Source organism: Haliotis rufescens, unplaced genomic scaffold, assembly GCF_023055435.1.
Source record: "Haliotis rufescens isolate VD_foot unplaced genomic scaffold, xgHalRufe1.0.p SCAF_22, whole genome shotgun sequence".
Lineage (NCBI taxonomy): Eukaryota > Metazoa > Mollusca > Gastropoda > Lepetellida > Haliotidae > Haliotis > Haliotis rufescens.
Genome location: NW_025963913.1, coordinates 1,107,663 through 1,129,056, shown reverse-complemented (window position 1 = coordinate 1,129,056; position 21,394 = coordinate 1,107,663). Strand labels below are relative to the sequence as shown.

Here is a 21,394-nt window from a genome sequence, read left to right as displayed (position 1 = left end):
AAACATTCGAGTGACGAGGAAACAACTTGGAAAGTATCTGAAAGAATACAGAGGTAAAGGTGAAAAAAACTGCTATATTTTATATGGTAAACTCATTGTATCTGATCGTGTTGGGTATGACAGTGCAAATGACAAACTCTTTGGGTGGATCCGCGAAGAAGGGAGATAACTCAAGGACAAACAATGGAAGGCAATCAAGACCCCACTAAGAAGGTAAACACAACCTAGGGATGCGACCGAGGCCAACGAGATACTTCTTTGACGAAGGAGAAATATATACGACGCATAAACAACCGTCTTCACAAAATACCAGATATTTCAATCCTCTGTTCGAATATCAATGGATTATTCTCCAAGATTAACACAGAATTAAACGGACTAAAATCCATCTTAAGTTAACGCAGCCTTCTTGCTCTCCTCGAGAAATGGGCTAAAATGACAAGGCTTTCGGGATCTATTTTCTGGTTACAGATCATTTCAATGTACTAGGAAGAAACTGCATTTGAAAGGTAGATACGGATGGGGGTGGGGATGCGGGGGGGGGGGGGGGGGGGGGGGGGTTGTATCGCCGTCTACATTAAGGAAGGCTTGTGCGAACACTTCAGAAGAATACATAAAGAGTGGGAGGACTGTGTCTTGGACTGTGCCAGATATCTTTACCAAAGCATGTATATATAGCAGAAATAGAATTTAAATTATTTGAACTATTTTACTTGAATGTCAAGAATGCCGATTCACCTTGTTTGGTGACTTTAATGTCCGCATGGGTCAATTACAAGACTTTATCATTAACGATGGCACAGAATATCTACCATTAGAATATGCTTGTCTCGAAACAGTCTCGACTCCTTAATATGATTCGATCATCAAACGATTATATTGTTAATAGCTGTGGTCGATCACTGTTAGATTTATGTTGTCAGTTTGATATGCACGTGACAAATTGCAGAACCTATGCCATGATGTTGCTTATTGTGAGACAGTGTGATGATTAATAGGAGGTGTAGTAACAGAAGAAGAAATTAAACATGCAGTGAAGAAACTGAAAACTGGGAATTCTCCAGGACTGGATTGTCTCCCGCCTGAAATATTTTAAGAAGCATGTAATATCATACTGTCCTCAGATCTTTGTTTAGCGGTAACGAGAACTTAGATCTGATTTTAATGAGATTGTAAGAAATGTAAACAAAGCCAGTCGGTGTGGCTGGTTATTCTAAGTTGAAGTGTTTTCTGTTGTACAAGTTCAAACTGTGTTTCCACCACTAAAGTTAGCAGACTGCAGCAACTGCAAGCCATGAAACTGTGTGCTTGTCGAGCTGGTTGCGCTACATGATAACGTAACCGACGTGAATCGACGGCCTGTTGCGCGATATGGCGTCACCGTGGGACGAACATGGCGGAGGAAGAGCAATAGAACGGCCGGTTTGTTTGACTGCAGTATTTTACTACCAGCGTAGGTTGCTGGGGACCAATTCTGACCCGGATTAATGGTTAATGTTGATATTAAGTATACAGTTCCGTGACTATTTAATTTGCTCATTGCGAAGGAATTCGACACAATGAATACATTTGCAATATATCAATTTTTTTGCTAAATGAATGGAATGCACTGTGTTTTTAAACAATGGCACGCAAACAAAGGCTGGCTGTGATTGCACAACCCGTTCTCTGCGAGCCTTGTATCTTGGATATGCGTTGGACCAGTAACGGTGAGGTGAGGTGAAATGGGATTTAACGTCGCGTCCAAGATTATTGCACTTATGCACGCGCGCGCGTGTGTGTGTGTGTGTGTGTGTGTGTGTGTGTGTGTGTGGCTGCTTGTACTAGTCCGGACTGATGCTGATTTATAGTGCTAGCTCACTGAGATACCATGCCGCAGTTTAACATGAATACCCGACTCAGACACAGTATACTGACTCCGAGCCGACCGGTCCTTGTTTTAGCCAATTAATGCCGAGCACCAGACAAGGTAATGACAAGTACCATCTTTTAACGTCTTTTGGTATGACGCGGCTGGGGATCGAACCCCGAACCTTCCGTTTTCCGGGCGGACGTTCTACCTCTAGACCACGGAGGCAGTGGACCAGTAACGAGGAACGGTTTGCCACAACACATCCTTACACATGCAGTAATGTCTTGCTCTCGGATCTTCTATGACAACATTCCAGTCGTGTTTTTTATACTTTATTTGGGTTAAACGCCTTGAACTGTAACACAGTTATGTCACAGCGTCTAATGTTACGAACAGACACAGCACATACACGTTTTCCACTCTAATGACAATACCTGTACGAGCACGGGTGTAGTTATGCCAGATCGGACCAAATCTGGGATTCGAACCCATTACCAACGGACCTTGGCATTCTTCCTTTGATCAAACCATAACTCAGCCATATTAGTGGTACATTTTCCATATCCTATGTGAGACACAATGTCAATGTCACAGCCCCTTATCTATTGCACGAAATAGTAAACATGTCTGTCGCTCATCAGGCAATCTACATAGGTAGAAATGTAAGATAAATACATGACAGTGAGTGACGATGGAAGAGATGGTTGCCGTTGCAGCATTCCCGGCGTGGATTGGTACACAGTGAGTGTGTGAGTTGGGTTTAACGCCGCTTTTAACAGTATTCCAGTTATATCACGGCGTGTCTGCTTCATGTGGGAGGAAAGCCCGAAGTGATGCAGGTCTTGGACGTTTACCACTTCGGTGAAACCCACGAGCACGGGTATGGTGCTGACAAACCTACAAACATAATCGGGGCGAACCGGTATTCGAACCCACAATCATAGGTTCCTGGCATGCCCAAGGGACGCAACTCTGCACAGCGAATCGCGGCGCCTTAGACGACTGGGCCACCCGTGCCCCCTCGGATTTGTACACAGAGAAATGTGTGTTTTTGGCTATGGCTATAATCTGTACAAAATGTGTTTCTCTTGAAGGTCACAGTAAACCACAAATGACACTGAGCTGCTGAATGTAGCCGTTGCTCTTGTTTGCATTTTAATAACAAATCGTACACCTTTTCAGGAAACCTAAAAATAAACAAATATAACGTGTATCCGGCACGTGGGCAACTTTGACGCAATATCGTCCAATTGTGTAATAGAGGATACGTTTCACTTTCCAAACGACTGTAACATTTGGTTTGGAATACTGTGAACCTGAAACCCAACCTGTTATTGTGTCTGTAGCTCTTTATGGTGCGCCTTTAATGTGTAGTCACGTCGCAGCAGGTGATGTGGGCACGTACAAAACAGGTGATAGAGAACACCTGGAGGATATTGGATAGGACACATATACCACGTGACTAAAGCTAGGAAACACGTAGGACTAATTAAATATTAATTGCCAATGCAAGAGAATAACTAACCTAGATTTTCTGCGGAAACAGATTCCACTTGGCGTAAAGGGCAAAAAGCTGTGGAAATTAATTGAATGGACTTCTGAAAATCAGTAATAACACCAGGTGTTCGCGAAAAGGGTAAGCATGTCCTGCCCTATCGATAGCAACAGGTCATTCATACAATTAGCATTAAAATTAAATGTTGAGTGCCTGCCATGCGACGTAAACAAGGCAGATGGATGAAGAAGAAAATCCAGTGACACGAGAGTACCATTACTGATATTGTTCAAACTAATAAAAACGGTATGTGCAGAGATTTTGGCGCTTATAAGTAAAGAAAAAAGTTAAGAAATGTGTTCGTTTTGCAACTCAATATTCTGTATTCATATTTTGGATAGGGCACATTTCTGTATACAGACACTTACCTGGAGTACTTATCTGTATACAGAAACTTACCTGGGGTACTTATCTGTATACAGAAACTTACCTGGGGTACTTATCTGTGTACAGAAACTTACCTGGAGTACTTATCTGTGTACAGAAACTTACCTGGAGTACTTATCTGTGTACAGAAACTTACCTGGAGTACTTATCTGTATACAGAAACTTACCTGGGGTACTTATCTGTGTACAGAAACTTACCTGGAGTACTTATCTGTGTACAGAAACTTACCTGGGGTACTTATCTGTATACAGAAACTTACCTGGGGTACTTATCTGTGTACAGAAACTTACCTGGAGTACTTATCTGTATACAGAAACTTACCTGGAGTACTTATCTGTATACAGAAACTTACCTGGGGTACATATCTGTATACAGAAACTTACCTGGAGTACTTATCTGTATACAGACACTTACCTGGAGTACATGTCTGTATACAGAAACTTACCTGGAGTACTTATCTGTATACAGAAACTTACCTGGAGTACTTATCTGTATACAGAAACTTACCTGGGATACTTATCTGTATACATAAACTTACCTGGAGTACTTATCTGTATACAGAAACTTACCTGGAGTACTTGTCTGTATACAGAAACTTACCTGGAGTACTTATCTGTATACATAAACTTACCTGGAGTACTTATCTGTATACAGAAACTTACCTGGAGTACATGTCTGTATACAGAAACTTACCTGGAGTACATGTCTGTATACAGAAACTTACCTGGAGTACATGTCTGTATACAGAAACTTACCTGGGGTACATATCTGTATACAGAAACTTACCTGGAGTACTTATCTGTATACAGAAACTTACCTGGAGTACATGTCTGTATACAGAAACTTACCTGGGGTACATATCTGTATACAGAAACTTACCTGGAGTACTTATCTGTATACAGACACTTACCTGGAGTACATGTCTGTATACAGAAACTTACCTGGAGTACATGTCTGTATACAGAAACTTACCTGGGGTACATATCTGTATACAGAAACTTACCTGGAGTACATGTCTGTATACAGAAACTTACCTGGAGTACATGTCTGTATACAGAAACTTACCTGGGGTACATATCTGTATACAGAAACTTACCTGGAGTACATGTCTGTATACAGAAACTTACCTGGAGTACATGTCTGTATACAGAAACTTACCTGGAGTACATGTCTGTATACAGAAACTTACCTGGGGTACATATCTGTATACAGAAACTTACCTGGGGTACATATCTGTATACAGAAACTTACCTGGAGTACATGTCTGTATACAGAAACTTACCTGGGGTACTTATCTGTATACAGAAACTTACCTGGGGTACATATCTGTATACAGAACTTACCTGGGGTACATATCTGTAGTACTCATGCCGACAACGACCCCTTCAGTCGGACTATCATAGCAATAATATTAATTGTGAGAAATGTGAAATGATAACTTTCCTGTCTGATGGTGTAAATATGACTGCAAATATTAAGCCGATTTGAAAAAGAGTCACTGCCAAATACTGTCCGAGATTTGTTAGGTTTGTTAGACCGTTAAGGTATTTTGTCCCATTGTCGTTTCAATGATCTCAGCGACCTACATGTATGTTAAGCGTTACATTTAGTGTTTATTGAAGGTTGTGTACTAAATGCATGTACTAATTAGACAGAGGACCCGTGAAGATGGATCTGTTCTTCAGCAACCCATGCTTGCTGTAAAAGGAGACAATGCTTGTCGTAAGAGGCATATGTATGTTATCGTATCCCAATTGCGGGTTCGATGCTCATGATGGCAATTACTGGATTGTCTGGTCCAGATTCGATTATTTACAGACCGGCGTCATATAACTGGAACATTTCTGAGTGCGGCGTTAAACAACAAACAAGCAATTAGACAGATGTCGGAATACACACTGTGTACTATTTATCAAAAGTGACGCTTTTCCGGTGACGATGTTGGAACACCCGATACAAAAACGCAACATCTATAGATAGAACATATACACGATGAGTGCACGAGGAACGTAAAACATTGAGTACTTCAGCATGCATTTATCAAATACACGGAGGAACAAGCTGATTTAACTCGGAATATTTTACAAATTGCAGCGCCATCTGGCGTTCTTTATTGTCAACGCTGTCCTTTTTGTGCACTGATGTTCTTTGGAACACATCGTTCTTTCTTTAGATATGTTTTAGGTTTGCGAGTTGTTCATTGGTATCGTGTTGTATTTTGAGTTCATTATTCGTATCTTGATAATGACCTTTATTTGTAACATTCCTTCTGTATTCGTAACATTTGACTACTATTGCATACATTTGTCCTGTATTTCAACTTTGTATTTTTTGACCGGGTGGCCTCCCATATGTTCTGTGAGTACCTGCGTTCTTCCAGGCGTGTCAGTCGCTTACACGTGCACCATACATTTATTCGGGATATTCCGCAATTCCTAATATCTCGTTTGTTATTCTGTAAATACGAAAACTCTGTATTAATAGTGATTATTTGAAAGGTTTGTAAATATTTGACTCAATATAGAATTGAAGGAATACCCATCTTGATCTTCTTGATACTTTCTAAGTTGGGACATGCATATGTGTGTCAGTCTTGCCACTGACTCACCTTGGGCAGCCACGTATTTATAACAATACCTTGAGGTGTACGTACTGACACACTTGCATGCGTTCTTTTGTAATTCCTATGCAGTTTGAGTTTCTTTGACTTTTTCATCTTTGTTTTTTTAACACTTTATGGGAACCAATCCCTTGTGGCTATATCACCACGAAGACAAACGCGATAAACGTTCAGGTTTCCACTGGGCAGATATTCTGAGAACGCTGAGCAGGGTTTAGAGACGACTGATCACATATTAACTATAAATTCACTAACGTATACATATCATCAGAAAGAAGCATGGAAGTTTTTACTGTATTTTTGATGACATCAAAAACGCATCTAGCACAATGGCCCGAAATATACTTCTTCATTGCTCGGTAAAAGCATACATGGTTACACAAGTACACTACAAAGAAGCATATATGGAATCGTAAAAAAACAACTGTAAGATGTTGCAAAAATTACAAGAATATGAATTTTATGTCTAACAAGAATGTCCCGATTATGAAGAAATAAAAATCAAATACTTACCTGATTATTATACCTATCCCACAAAAGAAAATTAGTACAGTCAATGAACGGCAAAAGTAGCCACATTCTTGTCAGACTTTTGGAAGAATATGATACATTAAATAATAGTTCAAAATATGTCTATATTCATATCCAATGTACAATTGGTGCTCCACGACAAAGTTTCCTACAACAAAGTTCCCTTTACAATATTTTCCTCATGGTCACATGTAATGAATCTGTCGACAAGGATTTCAACTCCATGGAGCTTCGTCAGGTATTATCAGTGCTCGTCATCTTCAGTGATGGGGTTCCACGTGTGTGCTGATCACCAGGCGTCACTATCATGAATGATCGCGTCATAGACTGACAAGATGACGACAGGATTAAAAGATGATGACAGGATGATAACACTACCTTGTCACTCACTCCTGTTCAATTAGAACGGCTGTTGCAACACGTTCTTCTCCGTACCCTATAAATGGCTGTGGTCATGCATTTAATCATTGTCTCACACTGCTGCAGATATATTGAAGGTAAGTACGTATACATGTACACCCGTTTGGTTCAAAGATAAGTATGTTATGGCTTTAGTACGTTAACGGACTGTGTAAAACTAACGTCGTCTTACACTGCGACATTATGTGTTCCGTCCCCTGCCATGAGATGGATGAAATATTTCTAGAAATGGCGTAGAATTTGATTCTGTCACAACTCAGGTGTAGTTCACGGTTTGGGTAACAGGTGAGGTGACGTGATTGGGGTTTGACGTCGCGTTAAAGATTATTTTACTTATATAGCGACATGTGTGTGTGTGTGTGTGCGCGCGCGCGTGTGTGCGTGTGTGTGTGTGTGTGTGTGGCTGCTTGTAATAGTCCGGACTAATACCGGTGTTATAGTACTAGTCTACTGAGATACCATGCCGCAGTTTAACATGAATACCCCACTCAGACACAGAATACTGACTCCGAGGCGACCAGTCCTTGTTTTAGCCCCTTAATGCCGAGCGCCAGACAGGGTAACAACAAGTACCATCTTTTGACGTCCTTTGGTATATAACGCGGCCGGGGATCGAACCCCTAATATTTTTTATTTTAAATACTATCATTATTATTAGTTCATGCAATATTTTGGGGCACGGATGGCGTTGCAATTCGCTATGCAGAATTGTGTCCCTCCAGAAACCTTTGGGTCGAATCCAAGGTCGCCCTGATAAGGTTTGTCAACACCACACCCGTGCTCGTGGGTTTCACCAGAATGGTTAAAAGTCTGAGATGTGCCTCACTCCTGGCTTTTCTCCCACATTAAGCTGACACGCCGTGATATAACTGGAATACTATTCAGAACGGCGTGAAACCCAACTTATCTACTCACTCATTCAACATTTGTCATTATGTTATTAATGGGTTTAATTTTTCAGAATGTCGCCTCTTATTCTCCTCGCGCTATGCGCCCTGGTGACGTGTGCCGCCGGTATGCCTTCTTTCATTAATAACGGAATCAGTGGAAATGGAAACGGATTGAACAATGGAAACCCATTGAATGGTGGAAATGTAAGCCAATCAATATTTGTTTTATAATTGCTTGAGCGTAGTTCATAGAACTATTTATTATCTCACTGGCGCCGTTTCTTTCATAATATGGCGCACGATCAAACATTGACATAATATGCCTTATATAAATTACATGCGACTTGCAACAAGCTTGCCTGTTGGTTATAAGGTTTATGCATTTTGAGGCTCTTGTAGAATATCTTAAATATCTGAGAAGGCGAATACGACATTGTTAATGACTGGTTAATGGACATTGTTAGCGAAATCGTACCATCGATTGACGAACTTAACAAAAGAATAACGGTTTCAAACAACGTCAAGCAATCTAAGCATCAAACAATTGTGGCCAGACCACGACGGCCTGTAAAAAAGGTAATCTGGGCCAGGCAAACCAGTGGTCGATGGCATGAACCACAATTACAGCCTCCGCTGTCGGAGTGCGTTACCTGCACAGTATAATTTATTCCTATACTACGTTTTGTTGTTTTGTTGGTTTGTTGTTTTTGAGGGCGCGGGTGGCCCAGTCGTCTAAGGCGCCGCGATTCGCTGTGCAGAATTGCGTCCCTTGGGCACGCAAGAAACCTATAATGTTTGCTTCGAATCCCGGTTCAGCCCGATTATGTTTCTAGGTTGGTCAGCACCATACCCGTGCTCATGGGTTTCACCGAAGTGGTAAACTTCTGAGACCTGCATCACTTCGGGCTTTCCTCCCACATTAAACTGACACGCCGCGATATAACTGGAATACTGTTAAAATCGGCGTTAAACCCAACTCACTCACTCACTCAATTTGTTGTTTTGTGTTCGCAGTGTCTGTCCGCCAACCAGGTGTGTGGACAGGGCGGACGATGTTGCACGGGCTTCGAGTGTAAGGGCTACAACATCAGGACCTGCCAGCCGTTTAGGATAGGATAAACACCATGGGAACTACATGTCTGCTGTACTATTTGCTCAGTGAATAAAATATGTCAGCACGGGCCTACCTGCTGGTTCTTCTCTACAGAATATGCTCTGTGTGTCATTAATTGGATATATTTATCATAAAAATATCCTTTATATTTCTATTCTTTAAAGCAGATATTTCACGACGCTCATTTTGTTTGTGCCATGATGTTAGTCTTAGACAACTACGACAAAAACACTTAACATGTCTGGTTTCACCAAATTGAAAGCCCTAGAAGCCTGTTTGTCGTTAATCTGAAGTGGACTCTGGACTTATATTACAGCCTGGCAACAAGACACTACGTTGCGTCCACACACACATGGGCGATGTGTGGAGCCATCTAGGTTTACCTATTGTTATAAGCAGGAACTACATCAAAGCTCGTGTCGTGTAACGCAGTGTGGGGAGCTTCTGTGACACGTTGCTGCCTTATGTTAGTGCATTTACATATATACACATAATGGTAACACTTTCGTTTATCTTCGTTGAGATCTATGTATCCTGTTTACAGTGGCACCATGTGTCTTATCCATGTGCAACAGAAACAAAGACGCAGATATACATATACATACATGTGTGACAAAGACTTGTGTTGAATGAGGTTTGACCTTCTTAGAAATCTCTCATGGTCATGAATGTCACCAACATAAGAATTATCATACAGAAAATACATGATCTTTGTTTGCTGATTGTTTGATTTCTTAGTTGTTTTCACATTTTTGCAACAAACAAGCACTTTAAGCGAACTGTGAATTCAGGACTACAGTAGAGGACATGCATAACCTTTTCGCGAACACCTGGTGTCATCGGTTATCCATCCATACCATTGCCACCAATTCTCTTCCTTTACCGGACCGCCTCCGTGGTCTAGTGGTAGAGCGTCCGCCCGGAGACCGCCTCCGTGGTCTAGTGGTAGAGCGTCCGCCCGGAGACGTTAAAAGATGGTACCAGTCCGGCGTTCGGCATTAAGCCGCTAAAACAAGGACTGGTCGGCTCGGAGTCAGTATACTGTGTCTGAGTGGGGTATTCATGTTAAACTGCGGCATGGTATCTGAGTGAGCTAGCACTATAAATCGGCATCAGTCCGGTCTTGTACAAGCAGCCACACACACACACACACACACACACACACACACACACACACACACACACACACACACACACACACACACACACACACACACACACACACACGTGCATGCACGTCGCTCTATAAGTGCAATAATCTTGGACGCGACGTTAAACCCCATTTCACCTCACCTTCCTTTAACGAGACAGATTATCTTCTGACGTTTTATATTTGGCATTTACATTATAAACTTTAAAATGCTGCGTACGTGTCTTGTTCCTAAATACAGCTACCTTGAGCAGAGTCACGGGCACTCAGGGGCCAGACCTTCCTGGGTTCGAATCCAACATTCGACCCGTTTTTGATCCATCATTTCTCAGCATTATATCATTTACTCTTTGGCTTTATCAATGTGGTAAACCTCTACGACCTGTGTCGTATTAAACTGTGATTAAATTACGTCGGCTCAACTTTCTCACTTCACTTGAACATACACATAACACAGATTTCCTTAGCTCAAGGTCAGCGTCCGCGAAAGGTCCGGGGTTCGATCCCCAGCCGCGTCATACCAATAGACGTTAAAAGATGGTACTTGTTGTTACCAGTCTGGCGCTCGGGATTAAGCCGCTAAAACAAGGACTGGTCGGCTCGGAGTCAGTATACTGTGCCTGAGTGGGGTATTCATGTTAAACTGCGGCATGGTATCTCAGTGTGCTAGCACTATAAATCGGCATCAGTCCGGACTAGTACAAGCAGCCACACACACACACACATATATATAATGCATGCTATATAAGTGCAAAAATCTTGGACGCGACGTTAAACCGAATTTCACCTCACCTCAATAAAGAGCGTGAAGCCCCGACATCCATAGAGAAACATTCGATACCGCCATATCTGTGTTACTGGTTCTGCGTCAGTCTTAACGTGGTCATGAATCCATCGACAAACTGACGACTTCGTAAAGCAAAGTAGACACAATTTATGGATGACAACTTCTGTATTTACTGTAAAGGCGACGTTTCGGAATTATCTGTACCGAAACGTCGCAATTACAGTAAATAAAGAAGTGGTCATCCATAAATTGTGTCCACGTTACCATCCGCCAACTTCTAAGTTATGGCTATCAAACAATTGTCGTAGTAACAACAGGACCGCCTTACCCGTTTTGCGAACACCTGGTGTCATCATTAATATTTTCGCTTCTATTTTGTCTTTTACGACAGATGGATTCTGTTTTGGCGGTTAATCGAGACAAGTTATAGTCTGGCGTTGACGTTATATATTTATGTATGCAGAGCATATGCAATATTCTCGACATATTTGTGCTAGATTCGATATGTAATTTGAAAATCTTATTAACCTTTAGGAACGGATGGTCGAATAGTTTCGATTATTTTTGCACTTTCCTGTGTTGGAATTAACAGCGAAATTCTAAAAGGCTTGAATTATGTCCATTTAGTTTCCAATGTCCTGCTTTGAGAAAATGTCACATCCGCCACCATACGGAAGAAGTTTTGTAATGTTATATTTTCATTTCATTACAAACCAGGTCTGAAACATTAACAGCGGAAGACGCATGGGACCGTTTACACTGCCGGTTCATGCATCTGCATTGTCTGAATTGGACTGGAACACATGTGCATTTCGGAGGTTTACTCTATTTTCCGAAATCTTGAAGTAATATCGTAACAGCGACCCCACTTAACGTCGTTTGGCCAATCGCAGCTTGATTGTGTTCGTCCGCGGAAGGAAATAGTGCCTGGCGCGTAGGGATCGGGAGAGACGTGTGTCGCACGCGGAACAAGATTTTGACACTTTATTACAGACATACATATGTCCTAGCGGATAACTACTAAGATGAATAGTTTAGTTGTGTTCTTTTTGCCCATCTTCTTACATCAAGGATATGCGGGAAACAAGGCTCCCAACGTAAGTACGTCTATTTACTCAAGGGTAATATCGAACGTAAAGCGTTGGTTATAAAGTCAGATGTTGGTTTTTTAAGATGTTGTCGTAGTGACATATGTCAGCATCGCCATAAAACGTGTATTTAATTATTTGCCGCATCCATGTTTTGCATATTCAGGCAGTACGATTGCTACTTAACCTATTTACGCTTGCGATAAATTTATTGAATGCAGAACGCGTGATTTTATTGGGACGTGGTTGCTATCGGGACGTGGCATACTAAAACGAAATGTTTGTCAGCAGATGATGTGCATTATTGGAAGTCTTGCAGCTGATTGGTTGTGTAGAAACATTTCACTGGTTTGCTGATTCACGAAATATGTTGAAATGTTTTTTTCTTAAAAGTGAGAATTTGATGCTGTCATGCACGATACTCAATGTCATCTGCAGGACTTTACAAGGTTTATACATTGTATCGAAGCCTAGTATGTACTATCCCTGCCATGTGCAGAAAGCGCTCGCATAGCTCACATGCAGCATATAACTCCACGCGTGAAAGCTTCTGATGTGTATTTGTAGTTATTGCAGATGTGAATTGATAGTTAAACCTTCTTCTATAAGGCGAGGAAAACGTTATTATTGTGTGCAATAGGATCAGCCTCACAATTAATTGGATACAACATTGTTAATTCTAAATGTTGTTAACTCCTACAACATTAAGCCACCGTATTTTAGCTGGAATATTGCTGAATAAGACGGGAAACAAAATATATATACAATAATCGCATGGACTAATGATGGATTGAATACAATTTATCGGAAGACAAAACATGGCACCAAAACTTGAGTGAATGAGTATTTTTTACGCCACTTTTAGCAATATTCCAGCAATATCACATCGGGGGACACCAGAAAGGACCAAAATTTGAACTCAGCAAACCATTATTTAACTCATTCAATTTTACATTCGTTATTGAAATAATTCACTCACTACACACTCATTTAAATCAATAAATGCACTTTAACGTTAGCACACCACTGCTGACCACTACTCGCAAAAGTAAATGCATTTCTAGTCATAAAGACGTCCTTGCGATTCTACACGTTTGGTTCGTGTTTCACAACAAAACGTGGTAAGATCACACAACGTCATTGTCGACAGCATGAACTACACCACTAGCGTTGACGTTGTACGAGGGGCGTTCAATACGTTTTGCAACTTCAATATAAGACCAAGTCGCAGAATATCTTTTGCACTTTTAATTTTCAATATAATCTCCATTCACCTCAATACACTTATTCTATTTGTCTTTCAAGCTTTTAATACCACTTTTATAGAAATCTGCAGATTGGCCCTCGAACCACGCCTCTGTGGCAGCCTTTATGTCCTCGTCATCCTGGAAGCGTCTTCCACGTTGGGCAGATTTCATTTGCCGGAACAGGAAATAGTCACCAGGGGTGTAGGGTGGGTGATTTAACTGTTCGAATCCACATTCACATATGGCGTCCTGTGCAATTCTCGACTTGTGAACCGGTGCATTGTCATGCAAGAGTAGAATACCACGTGTTAACATCCCACGGCGTTTCTGGCGATTAGATTTTCGCAATTTTTTCATTACATTAGCATAATACTGTCCATTGATTGTAGTTTTTGGTGGCGCGTAATCAATCAGTAATATGCCTCTTGCATCCTAACATATGGTGGCCATTACCTTGCCAGCCGATGGTTAAGTGCGAAATTTCCTTGGAGGCGGAGAATTGGGGTGCTTCCATTGCATGGATTCCAATTTAGTTTCTGGGTCCCAGTGGTGGATCCATGTTTCATCAACTGTCACAAAACGTGAAAGAAATCCGGCTTCATCAGCAGTATAGAGATCCAGGAGGTCTCGACAACTCCTAGTCCTCTGATGGCGATCTTGAGCTTTGATGTTTCTAGGTACCCATCTTGCAGAAACCTTGGACATACCAAGATGCTATGAATAATGGTTCCTACAGTTCCAACTGATATTTGGAATTCCCTAGAAAGTTCAGATACTTTCACTCGTCGGTCAGACAACATTCTTCTTTCTATAGCAGCAATGGTTTCCGGTTTTAGTGGCATCTAAAGGCCTGCCTGACCTTGGGTCATCGTCTACGGACTCCCTACCCCTTTTAAACTGTAGAGACCAACGGCAAACTGTGGAATAGTCAGGGGCATCCTTACCTATCATGGATTTCTTTTGCCTCGCATCCCTTACTTACTTATATTGAAGATTTAACGTGCCCTTTCCGACTGCAAGCGTATGTCGCACACGGTTTGCATCCCTCCTTGGTAAGGAACTTTATTACAGCGCGTTGTTCATGTTTGAGAGAATCCATGATTGTGACCACCCTTAGGTGAATGAAGCCATCACATCTAACTAATTGTTGTGTCTGGAACTTGTTATGACACGTGTCAACCTGATGTTGACTAGTGTCACACCTGCCACAAGTTGACATTTTTTGTGTAAACACAAATGCCCAAGTTGCAAAACTTATTGAACGCACCTCGTATATTTGGCATTTGCATATATGAACTTTAACTTGCTGCGATGCAGAACACAGATATATCCATCGTACTTGTCTTGTTCCTAAATACAGCTACCTTGAGCAGAGTCACAGACATTCAGGGGCCAGACGGCCATGGTTCGAATCCAACATTCGACCCGTTTCTGATGAATTGTTTCGCAGCATCATATCATTTGCTCTTTGGCTTTACCAATGTGGTAAACCTCTACGACCTGTGTCGTATTAAACTGTGATTAAATTACAGCAAACTACGTTTATAACAAACACGCTTATAAGGAACTGACGGATGTAACGAACGTATAGTTTTGGTCACGGCCATTTGCTATATATATGATGTATATATGCTCATAACGAACTACGGGTATAACGAACTATAATTAGTGGCCCCTTTGAGTTCGTTATTACTGTATCTCAATTCAACTTTCTCACTTCTCTTGAACATACATATAACGTAGATTTCCCTAGCTCAGGTTCCGTTCTCAAAATATACAATTGGTCGTGTAGTACATTGTACAGAGATTTCAGGACACTTGTGAGTGTTCTCGCCCGCCGGTAAGACGATATTCCACAAAGCGATCCTGTCGCTATCCTAACTCCCATACTTTAACACAGACTTACGATAGTCGTATTGTTAAGCTCTCCTCGCGAAACGGGACCCGGTACTGAATTGATGACATTAAATGACATTAGTCCTAGCCCCTGCAGAGGTCATGCAACCAGATGGACGGGACTTGCTTACGTCCATTCCAAAGAATTCGTGGATGATGAACCTCAGAATCAAGTCACATCTCACCACAGGTAACATCATTGCTCTGAGAGGTCGCTGTTCAGACGGAGGGGCGGTCGGGTAGCCTAGTGGTTAAAGCGTTCGCTCGTCACGCCGAAGACCCGGGTTCGATTCCCGACATGGGTACAATGTGTGAAGCCCATTTCTGGTGTCCCCCGCCGTGATATTGCTGGAATATTGCTAAAAGCGGCGTAAAACCATACTCACTCACTCACTCACTGTTCAGACGGGCGATATCATACCCTTCCTGTCGATCAACATATATGCCCCTTATGTCAGAGCAGTTTGACAGAAGACCTTGCTTTATTGAATTGTCCTGTTTAGGATGACTTGCGTTTTAATCTTTTGCAGAATGCCTTTTATTTTAATAGTTCATTTAAAACATATACAAAGTTAGAGCAGCTTTTTAATGTCCAGTGAAAATCTACAAAAACAACTGAGTGAGTGTTCTGGCCCGCACTGAATAGCCTGGGGCAATGGAAGGCAAGTGTGTGCTGAACCCATGCGACATGTGGCCTGGGCACAGTAAACCTGGGAGACGGGGGTCGGGCACAGCGGGATTGGCACTGTGACATTTCAGCCCCAGGGTGAAATCTTGAGGGTGGCAATGTGTTAATCATTATGTAGTATCAAGGAGCAATGAGGGTATGACCTGCTATAACCTATGTATACAGTTGCTGTAATGGCAAAGATTCTTATACGCAGCCATAGCGAGGGACTTAACATATATGAACACTTTAAGACCTGTTACTGATTTAAACATGTCGCATTATATACATAAACAGCTGGTGTATTTACGATCCTGAAAGAGCATTAGTTAGCGACGGTAGACGTATAATGTCAGTCGCAGTGTGCATTACAAATGGATTTACTTTCTACTTAAAACTACTAAAAATGTACGGATAAAACACATATCAATTTAATGTCGTTTCGCTAGCCAGAAGCATATAACTGGATTCATGTTACATATGTCCTTGTAAGACTTTCCCTTTTCACTGCACATTAGTGAGTGAGTGAGTATGGTTTTAAGCCGCTTTTAGCAATATTCCAGCAATATCAACGCGGGGGACACCAGAAATGGGCTTCACACATTGTACCCATGTCGGGAATCGAACCCGGGTCTTCGGCGTGACGAGCGAACGCTTTAACCACTAGGCTACTCGACCGCCCCCACTGCACATTATTTTTTATGTCAAATTACAATAAAGTCTCCTGAACATTATAAGGTAGACACAATTTTATGGATAACAACTTCTTTAATACTGTAGTTATCAATGAAGTTGTTTCTACCTTGTCATCCGTCAACTTCCAAGTAATGCCTCTCAAACAATCTGAATATTATAGCAGTCAGATAATATGTTTTGAAAAGCGAAATGTCCAAATAACACAAATATATTTGTGATATTTCAAAACATAGAGGCAAATTTAAATTTATCCTTTTGGTTTACTTCCGATGTTCATTATCCACTGTTATATTATGGCGATGCAACGGAAAAAGGCGTGAAACCAAACTCACTCACTCACGGTACTGTCGCTTCAAGAAAGACCAGTACCCTAAGTCATCTCATACTCCTGCCCAAATAAATGATAAACATAATAAGTATTATTTCGGATTTGAACATGTTTCGTTGTGCATGAATCTGTCATTGATGTTAGGATGATTGTCTTTGAATGTTTCAACACGTGGTAATAATCTGCGTATCACTAATCATATCTGCCTACTGACATTAAGGAATAATTAAATTTTATTCAGGTTTCGTGTTTAAGTCCTATATTTGCTTTGGATGACATACATAAACTTGAAAAACGAGTGAATCAAGACTTCCATTAAATGCTCTGTAAGAAAGACGACTATCGATTATAGCGATACCAGTTACATGTGCATATATACACACATGTCAACTATCAAACCTGGCGGAAGTGGGGGTGGTCAACCTCCCCACCCCCACCCCCCTCCCCCCCCCCCCCCCCCCCACCCCCCTCCGCCCTCAGTCAGAGGGTTTGACCACCCTGACTTTTACAATATCCCATATGAACCAAATGACATGAACACACCACCTTTGCATCATTGAAATACACATGTACGTTCCGAAGTTGAGTTAAATGTTCACATGTTGACCAACACTCACACACTGAAGTTTAATATTTGAACCGCTCGCTCGTTTAGATTCTTTGGTACCGCCTCTGAATCAAGATCATGACCCTGCAGAACTTTTGTGCCACAAGCTGGCATAACAAGGCATGTGTGTAATGCTACCAGTCTGTGTGGTTCATATGTAAGTGGGGGAACGGGTGGACCAGTCGTCTAAGGCGCCGCGATTCGCCGAGCAGAGTTGCGTCCCTTGGGCGCGCCAGAAACCTATGATTGTGGGTTCGAATCCCAATTCGTCCCGATTATGTTTCTAGGTTTGTCAGCACCATACCCGTGCTCGTGGGTTTCACCGAAGTGGTAAACGTCCGAGACATGCATCATTTCGGGCTTTCCTCCCACATTAAGCTGACACGCCGCGATATAACTGGAATACTGTTAAAAGCGGCGTTAAACCCAACTCATTCACTCACTCATATGTAAGTGTAGACATCGTGGAACATGTACCCGTCAAGTGGGTGTTACCCGGAAGAGAGCAATACTACTGAGGCCATGTGTACTCGTCCGATGAAGTGTTTGTATTAATAATGGCTCTTCTGTCTTTTGCACATCTTTCCGTAGAAAGTAACAGGGATAAAGTGTTATGGCATATTTGGGGCACGAGTGTATCTGAGTATGCATGTGGGTCTAGTTGTTTTTAAGTCGTGCCAAACATTATTGTCCTTAATTGTGAGCTTAAGAGTAGTGTATTGGCTTCACATTTGTAACAGTTTCAAACAATACCATATTAACAATACCATGATTATCTACAATATGTAAAGACTGACAGTGTACAAAACCTATTAATAAAAGTTCCGCACTCATTACTTGCTGGCAAAGTAAAACTTGAGAAGTTTATTGTATATATACACCCACAAGGGGCCAGGTAGAAACAATTAAGACATTGACCTCCCCGAGCAACTACTTGATTTGACCTTCAACGAATTGCTGGTCAACCCAACTTGACATATTTGCGTATGGACAGGTGATGACGTCGGAGCCCATGTCTATTAGAAGAGGAATATTTCAGGGCGATTCATTTAGTAAATCCTTTAAGTTTTTTGCTTAACAAACAGGAATGTTATCATCCTTAGCCCCTAAACACTAAGTCTTGTCCCCAACGCCTTTACTCACCTCCTTTGCACATATTGACTCACCTCCTTTACACATATGACTCACCTCCTTTACACAGATTACTCACCTCCTTTACACAGATGATTCACCTCCTTTACACAGATGACTCACCTCCTTTACACAGATGACTCACCTCCTTTACACAGATGACTCACCTCCTTTACACAGATGACTCACCCCTTTACACAGATGACTCACCCCTTTACACATATGACTCACCTCCTTTACACAGATGACTCACCTTCTTTACACAGATGACTCACCTCCTTTACACATATGACTCACCTCCTTTACACAGATGACTCACCTCCTTTACACATATGATTCACCTCCTTTACACAGATGACTCACCTCCTTTACACAGATGACTCACCTCCTTTACACAGATGACTCACCTCCTTTACACAGATGACTCACCTCCTTTACACAGATGACTCACCTCCTTTACACAGATGACTCACCTCCTTTACACAGATGACTCACCTCCTTTACACAGATGACCTTGTCGAGTCCTTTTCTAAGGACATTAGCATTCTTCATCTGAAACGTGGCAAGGTAGAAGAGGAAGGATCAGTCAGTTTACTTGGGGAAGGAGTTATTGACCATCTCGTGGAAGGTCAGGCATATACATACCTAGGGATGCAAGTTAGGGACAAACTACAGAATGCCCATATCAAGGAAAGACTTCGGGTAGAGTACAAATGTAGACTTAAGAAAATCTGGAGCTCAGAGCTGAACGCTCGCAATAAAGTTACTGCCACAAATACGTATGCTGAACTCGTCCATTCGTATTCTTTTGGTGTTGTTCATTGGACGAAACATGAAACACCCTCACACGAACAGTCATGCGAGGCAATAAATCCCGGCACCCTCGCACTTCCCTCAAATCGCTTATATTTAACAACTATAATAGGAGGGCATTGTTTGATTAACGTGGAGGTTCTTCATGACTTAACTTTATTGTGCCCCTTTTGCAAACATTTATTTGTCTGATGATCCTCTTGTGATGTATGTCAAGATGAAAACAAGGAATTTCACAGTTTTCTTAAACGATCCAAGGATGTAGAACATAATTTCAATGTCAATGATGATTGACTGCTGGACGGTACCGGAATGAGTGCCAAACAAGCGAAGTGTCACATCAAATCGGCACAGCTTCGGTTTTTCAGTGATCGTCCTCTGAACCGGGTTCTCTGAACGACCACTGCATCGAATTTACGTGCAGTGTGTTGAGAAGATCAACATCATTGCAGAGTCCTTCGCCTAGATGAAGTCGACTGGCCTGAAAAGTGAAACAGAAAGCTTTCTGTTTGCTACTCATGGCCATTCACTTCTGACTCGAAACGTGTATGTGTGATTTTGCATCAAAAAGTAGATATGAAATGTTGATTATGCAATGAATTAAATGACACTGTCCAACATGGGCAGTGGGTGCCAAGCTTTAGCACAAACACAGCATCTTAAGCGTCGTTATGTTCGCGTGGCTCGACCCTTTTAGTACCGTCTTCGCCAAGGTTGTAGTTGATATGTGGACCTCGCTTACGAAATGTCACGTTTGCATCCCTAGTACCAAGTTGTCCGACTCTTCATTCATTGTTCTCGTACATCTGATGATTGACATTGGGCGAGTACCGTGTTTGCTGCCAGGAACACTATCCTTTTCATACGCTGGGTAATGCGGAAGTCTGCAGCGTTGTCTTCTTGGTGGCTTCGACCAGCAGCGCTTCCTGGAGAAGTCCCATTCGCTGTCTGGGCTGCGTGTAGAGGGGGCACGGGCCTTGAGTTGATGGTGAGGTGAAATTGGGTTTAACGTCGCGTCCAAGATTATTGCACGTGCATGCATGTGTATGTGTGTGTGTGGCTGCTTGTACTAGTCCGGACTGATGCCGATTTATAGTGCTAGCTCACTGAGATACCATGCCGCAGTTTAACATGAATACCCCACTCAGACACAGTATACTGACTCCGAGCCGACCAGTCCTTGTTTTAGCCCCTTAATGCCGAGCGCCAGACAGGGTAACAACAAGTACAATCTTTTAACGTCTTTTGACGCGGCCCGGGATCGAACCCTGGACCTTCCGCTCTCCGGGCGGACGCTCTACCACTAGACCACGGAGGCGGTCCTTGAGTTGATGATGAGCCTAGCCAGCCTGACCGTGCGAGGATCACTCGAACCCTCTTTGCTGCAATTATTTTAATCTGTGTAATAGTAATATTGAGAAGAAGGAAACGTATAGGCTATACTGTATACTATGTAAGTGTACAATGTAATAGCACTGTGGTGTTATCTACAAAGATAGGACATCGTGTCTAATTTGGAAAAGCCTGGGCACTAAACGTGGCGTGATGGATGGCCATTTCAGTAAATGGTTAAAAAAAAGACCCGGAAAAATAATTTTGATGAATGTCTAATGG

The 21,394-nt window shown here is 41.9% G+C and overlaps 1 protein-coding gene and 1 long non-coding RNA gene across 5 annotated transcripts in view; both read left to right on the top strand.

Annotated features, from left to right (window-relative positions):
• The first annotated feature begins 1,694 nt into the window (after positions 1 to 1,694).
• Positions 1,695 to 9,465, top strand: LOC124116608. 3 transcript variants are annotated; one of them, XR_006858130.1, is made up of 3 exons: positions 1,695 to 1,714; positions 8,328 to 8,460; positions 9,271 to 9,465. It is a non-coding gene; the product is annotated as an uncharacterized LOC124116608 (long non-coding RNA). The 3 variants fall into 3 exon arrangements; XR_006858131.1 differs by lacking the exon at positions 1,695 to 1,714 and adding an exon at positions 7,413 to 7,443; XR_006858132.1 differs by lacking the exon at positions 1,695 to 1,714 and adding an exon at positions 7,615 to 7,651.
• A 2,747-nt stretch (positions 9,466 to 12,212) lies between these two features.
• LOC124116600 (inter-alpha-trypsin inhibitor heavy chain H3-like) overlaps positions 12,213 to 21,394 on the top strand; it is a 35,788-nt gene continuing 26,606 nt past the window's right edge. Inside the window, exon 1 of one of the 2 annotated variants that reach the window (XM_048401403.1) lies at positions 12,213 to 12,404. In XM_048401403.1, coding sequence (XP_048257360.1) covers positions 12,333 to 12,404 — 72 coding nt within the window. In that variant the 5' untranslated portion in view covers positions 12,213 to 12,332. The remainder of the gene's footprint in view (positions 12,405 to 21,394) is intronic. The other variant, XM_048401404.1, reaches the window with a different exon arrangement.